This window comes from Euphorbia lathyris, chromosome 4, assembly GCF_963576675.1.
Source record: "Euphorbia lathyris chromosome 4, ddEupLath1.1, whole genome shotgun sequence".
In the NCBI taxonomy this organism is placed as follows: Eukaryota; Viridiplantae; Streptophyta; class Magnoliopsida; order Malpighiales; family Euphorbiaceae; genus Euphorbia; species Euphorbia lathyris.
Window position 1 is genome coordinate 39,174,238 of NC_088913.1, and position 6,570 is coordinate 39,180,807.

The 6,570-nt window shown below is 29.5% G+C and overlaps 1 protein-coding gene across 1 annotated transcript; it reads left to right on the forward strand.

Annotated features, from left to right (window-relative positions):
- The first annotated feature begins 683 nt into the window (after positions 1–683).
- On the forward strand, positions 684–4,917 carry LOC136225540 (uncharacterized). Its single transcript, XM_066013602.1, has 2 exons — positions 684–3,827; positions 3,900–4,917. The coding sequence occupies exons 1-2, from the start codon at positions 3,456–3,458 to the stop codon at positions 4,482–4,484; spliced, it is 957 nt and encodes a 318-aa protein (XP_065869674.1). The 5' UTR covers positions 684–3,455; the 3' UTR covers positions 4,485–4,917.
- The last annotated feature ends 1,653 nt before the right edge of the window (positions 4,918–6,570 follow it).

Genomic DNA, 6,570 nt, shown 5'->3' on the forward strand with positions numbered 1-6,570 from the left:
CAATCTGTACTTAACATTGATTGCCCGATAGAGGCTTATTAAATGCATTCTTTTCGGAGAAAAAAAAAAAAAAAAAAAAGTATGAACACTTACATGGGTTATAACATTTAGGTGTTATTTATTCCTAAATGGAACCCAAAGTTTATAAACACGGCTAGATAAGATCTTTATGTAAGTTGTAATGTTGGGAATATGCTATGGAAACAAAAAAGAGATCCAGAAGAAGAGTGTAAAAGCCTTATTGCATGTCTATTAGAAGAGCATATTAGGCTTTTTAAGGCATGGTCCATTTTTTTATCCAAAACAAAAAAAGGCATGGTCCATTCCTGAGCTGACCTATCCATAATATATTGTTCAGAATCAAACAATACATTCATTATATATAATATATTCTATTCCACTACCTATAATATATTTATTAAATTCCTAAAATAGAATGCTGCCCAACTTTCCCTCGTAAACTCAAGGAGAAAATCTAGATTTTCATTTCTAACATCATTTTCTTTCGTATATTAAGCGGTTGATGATTTTAAAAACTAGCTTCAAACATAAAATTTAGTTAACATTACAATCGTTTGCTGTTTGAAAACAACTTATTATATGTATAATGTGATTATATAACTATAGAAAAACTATAAAAAATTTATTTTGAATTAGAAAAAAAAAATCAGATATAAATAAAATAAATAATAATCTTTTAACTGAATTAAATATATACAACTAAAGTAAATAAAAACAAATTTAATATAATCAAAAGTAAAGCAAGAATGAGATTTTAATAGAACCAACAATAAATCATCAATAATATTAAGAAATCAATCCATGAAAATGGGTATGATGAAAGGGTTGAGAATAGTTTTTGGTTAAAGTGAAAGAAACATGACACACACACAAACAAAAACATCATGAAATTCTGGTATAGTTAAAATATATATATTGGAATGCTAAAACCCAAACAAAATCTGATTTGGAAGTATGAACAAAAGAAAGTTTAGAAAAAGACATAAAGAAAGAATGCAATTAATTAATAAATGAAAAGGGGAACCATATGCATATCAAAATTGGAGAACAAACACAAAAACAACAAACAAGAATCTTAGTCAAACTTTACAGCCCAAGAAACATAATCTAACATCACATCCAAAATAAAATAAAATTCTTTATGCATAAAATTATTCCTATTTTATACCTACCGAATGCCAAAATTAAAAGCAAGCTAAAAATTCCTCGTCAAAAAAAAAGCAACCTAAAATTGGAATAAGAGTTAAATATATAAAGCTATTAATAAACACAGTAAGGTATAAATTTATTTTTATTTCGTAGATTTAGTTTTTATGTATAAAATAGTTCAATTTTAAATCAAATATTAACAAAAAAAATTCGTTTTGTAATTTTATTATTTCAACAACCTTTATCTAACGTTTGGACTATCAAAAAATAGATTTACATATCTTCTATTAATGAAAAAAACTCATGTTTCTTAAAGTTGAAATTGCACTAACTAAAAACATTAGGTTTAAAATTATATTATTTTATATATAGAGGCTAAACATGTTATTCTCCAATAACCATAATGCTAAATTTGTACTTTATTCACAATAGCGGATAAGGAACCCAAATTATACAACAATATCATTTCACCAATGCTTCATTTAAAATTTAGTAGGTAATGAGTCTTTTTTAAGTTGCCACAAAATTGACATGCAAATTTTTGAGTTTGAATCATTAGAGTTGACCTGCTAAGTCGAAAATGATACGAAATGATATAAATATTTAAAATTATTATCATATTCTCACGTATGTTTATATGTGAGCTCAATTAATAAAGGTAATAAAATGATAATTATTAATTGCAAACACAACTCAACAAACCTTCCATATTTTTGCATAGTTTTGCATGTACACACTTTACATGAACCAAACATAATATATTATTAGACTAGTCATAGTTAACTTGCTAATCCAAAAAATAATATAAGATATTTAAAAGTATTATTATATCCCTATTATATTAAGATATTTAAAACTATTATTATCTTCCTTTGTTTTCCATATAGGTCGTCCCACGTGATCACATACAAAACATGATAGGTTGACATAATGCTACTGTTGATAAACAAACACATTGTCAAAACAATATTAAAGTTAAAAGAAATTTGTTTCGCAATTCAAATAACTGCGGAACATGGCAAAAAAACTGCGAAAGAAATGTGTTTCGCAGTCATGAGTTGCAAAGTCAATTTGTTTCGCGGTACTCTGTAGTTATGTTTACTGCAGATCATAATTTACGATTCTACAAAGTAAATTTCTTCACGTTTTACGATTCTACATAGCAAAATCATAAACTACAAACCTATATTGGGTTGGATAAACCCTCTAAATTTCAGTTTCCAAGGTTAGCATTAACTTAAAATACACAAAACCAACCTATATAAAGGAATTTATGAAATGTATATACTAAGGCCGATTCAGGAAAGTTAACTTTGAAAGTTTATAGTTTAGTAAGAGATGTTGGAATGAGTTTAAACAGCACCTTTAAATCCATATTCATATCCAAACTAATCTTCGTTCATTGGTTGGTAGACACTTTCAATAGGTGGTTGGTCCAAAGATTTAAGATTACTTCATGAGGGTAGAAGAGCCATTACCAATCGACCTAGATTACGCTTACATATTATCTCTTTATTAAAATGTCTTATAATCCTTACCTTAATTATAAGTTAGCTATAGTTGAAATAATAATAATAAAAAAAAAAGTTAATAAGTCAGCTATACCAGAATATATAGATATATAATATAAAGTTTTTTTTTAGAAATTTGTGTACAATACGCTTACATTAAACAAGAAAGTAAAATCTTCACCTCACCCATGTGATTGGAATACATGATCTCCCTAGTTATAGGTATGCTCGAATGCATGATCTCCCTCCATAGTTATAGATATGCTCTCAATCAGTAGACTAGTACTAAAATCATTGAACCGGAAAACTTAAAGTTACCTTTCAATTTTTTTGAAATAGATTGTTTCTTTCCATACTGAAAATTAAAATTTATATAATTAAAATTCGAAACTGGTCTTTTTCTAGTTTTTTATTAGATTATTTTCTGAATTAGATTGTTTCTTTCAAATTAGTAATTAAAATTCGATAATGGTTTTTAATTAGGTAAATTACTTTAACGAATTAGATTGTTTATTTCCATTTGAATTTGATGTTCCTACCTATTTAGTTTTTTTGTTTTCTCTGTATTCCTATATATTAGAAAAGAAAAGTAATGATAACAATAGATTCCCAATCATCCTCTCCACACTATAGGAAACACACATAATTACACCCAACAATCCTTCCTTTTTCACAGTAGAAATCAACTAATTTCATTTCAATATAAATACATATATATCAATCTCCATCACAATCACTATCTTTAATTACAATTTTCTCCACTTGTTTATTATAATGGACCCTTCCTCTTCATGCACTACTAATTCTTCTGTTAATGGCTTCTACAAGTTTCTGACTCGAAGGCTGGACGATCTCCATAGATCTTCCCTTTCTAACAATTTCATCATGTCTTTTCAATTCCTTCAAAACCTTCTTTCATCTCTTCAATCTTTCCATTCCCAACTTACCCTTTTGGTTCAAAGACTTCACCTTCCCATAGGTGAAAAATGGCTAGATGAATACATGGATGAAACTTCTACACTTTGGGAAGCTTGTCATATTCTCAAATCTGCTGTTTCTGGTTTGGAAAACTATTACTCTTCTGCTTCTAATTTAGCTTCCTCTCTCCATGGTTTCCACCATTTAACTCCACAACATTCTCGCCAGGTCAGTTGCACACTTTTTTACTCTACACTATCTCAATGGTTTAAGACCAATTTAATGTAACATGATGTGCAGGTGATGAGGGCAGTAAGGGGTTGCCAAAGGGAAGTTGTAGTGGTGGAAGAGGATAACAAAACCTTAATGGAAACAAGAGTTAGGGCATTATCCTTACAAATGGATGAAAATATGCTGTCAATAGAACCAAAACTGAATGCATACAATGGTTTTAGAGGTGTACTTTATGCAATGAGAAATGTTAATTCAGTGCTCTTAATGATGTTATTTGGAGGGTTAGTGTATTGTTGGCCAGAAACAAGTTTTAGCAATGGTACTGGATCATCATCATCATCATCTAATAACTTTATGGCATCAATGGGAAGATTGCAAGAAAGAGTGGCTAATGAAATTGGGGGGCAACAAGGAATCATAGTTTATGAATTCAGACAAGCTAAAAATGCAATGGAAGATCTAAAAGTAGAGTTGGAGAAGATAATGGAGTATGAATCAGAGATTGAGATACAAGACAAAGTAGATAACTTGAACACTTGTTTTGGGTTGTTGAGATGTGGGGTTGAGACTATTATTGCCCAGATTGATGATTTCTTTGATGAAATTGTTGAAGGAAGAAAGAAACTTTTGGACATGTGCACTCTTAGATAGATAGATAGATAGATAGATAGATAGATAGATGCATTCACTTTTCTGTGTGCACATGTGCAATTAATTAGTACAAATCTACCTAATTAAAAAGGTGAAATTACAAAGCATATTAATTTTCAAACTCTTTTTTTTGTCCATTTTTATTTGTCTTATGTCTTGCATCTTTTGTTTCTCCCAAATTCTAATGTGGTCCAAAACACAGTTTGTAAGGGTAATTTTTGAAAGAGAGAAAAGGGAATGTGATTCTTCCATTGAATAATTCTAAATTAAGATAAGAAACCAGAAGCATAATATATATATGTATATGTTTTTGAGATGTGCGCAGTTAGCTTCAGTGCAAAGCAATATCTTTTCAATTCAAAGGACAGATTCTTCTTACAGAAAGAAAATATTTGATGCTTCATGTTTGTCCAAGAAGGTCACAAGACAGTAAATGGGAAGTGAAAGTTTATTATTTAAGCATTTTTAGTGAAACAATATATGATTTGTTACATTCAACCTTTTTTATTTTTCTCTTCTAGTTTTACTTTGTCTGTATAAGATTATGCAAATTTTCATCAAGTACATTCATGCCATGTTTGTATCCTTCATTTCTAGATTGATTGACCTCTAAATTGTTGGAAAAAAATATATATATATTGTTTTCTTTTATTACAAATGAATATTACGCTATTTTCCTTTTCACATAACACAAGATATATAACAGACATTTGTTTTCGTATTGTTTGAATATTTTTTGCCACACTAAAATAAATTTATGTCATCTGAGAAAGCTTAAGTGCAAACAACCTCAAATCGCATGTGGCGTTACGATGACACGCGTCTGTCATTCCAAGAAAACGCGATTTTAATGGAAAAGATCAGATGACACGACGTATATATGAATGTCGTTGTTGTCTGAAAACAAAAAAGCGGCAAATGAATTAGGTTACGCGGTTAGACCAAAACGTATCTCAAATTTAACGCGCTCAAACGTTTGACTAATATTTGAGCTCATAAACCAAAACCTACAGAGTAAATTAGGTTTCTTCCTTGAGCTCGATGATTCAGGCTTTAGCTCTCCTATCCCTCTCTTTCGCTAACTCCATGGAAGCTTTCTACATGCAAATCTCTATTTCTGAAATCGAAACATAGAAATGGTAAGCTATATTTCTTCTCTTCCTCGATGTATTAGGGTTTTATTGTTCCTTAATCTAGCTTTTCTTGATCAAACCTGTAATAATCATCAAATTTACTCTTGCGATAGTTGTTCAACAGTTGGAATAAGAATATTAATTATCAGACTTACCAATAAAAATGTTGGATCTTTCTCTTAGATACACTGATTTTACTGTATTAATTGTGTCAAATTTACTGATGAAAATGGTGGGTCTTTATCTTATATACACTGATTTCGCAATTTAAATTCATGTTACAAGTGGGAAATAGACTTCTTGAAGCTATTATGGGTGATGTTGAGATGGATATATCTTGCTCTTTTTATTTGCAAATATTATTAACATTAGGGATTATGAACTGACCCGAGTCTCTTTTTTATTTGCAAATATTATTTGTAGGGATATTAACAATGCTTATGTACATGGAAAGATTGATTGAAGAGTATAACATGGGAAGGTTTCACTTATTCAGTATATGTGATTTATATTGTTAACTTATTAGAAAAATTGCAGTAAGGGGTTATGAGTATGTGTATAAAGCATGTAGTAAAAGGTTGTGAAGTTATAGGGGTGCTCTTATACTTTAGATGTCCATTAAGTATGTGTATGAAGCATGTAGTAAAGGGTTGTGAAGTTTTCGTGTTCCTTAGTTGATGTTCTGTTTATGGTTGAATATGTATGAACTAATTGGACATGCTCTTATACTTTAGATGTTCATTTACTCATTAAGCACACACTGATTTCTTATTTTAAATTCATGCTACAACTGATCAAGCTTATATAACAACTAGACAGCAAAAATGGCAGTTAGACTTAACACTAGAGTTCATGAGTTATCATTTTTATGTCTTTTGTTGTCTTATTCCATATCTAATTTTTAATTGGTCCTCATGTAATTTTTCATTCACTTCCTTTTAGTGGGGTTTTAG

Coding starts and splice junctions, on each gene's coding strand:
- LOC136225540 (XM_066013602.1), top strand. CDS start 3,456: ATGGACCCTTCCTCTTCATGCACTACTAATTCTTCTGTTAATGGCTTC. Junction 3,828..3,899: donor CTCCACAACATTCTCGCCAG/GTCAGTTGCACA, acceptor CATGATGTGCAG/GTGATGAGGGCAGTAAGGGG.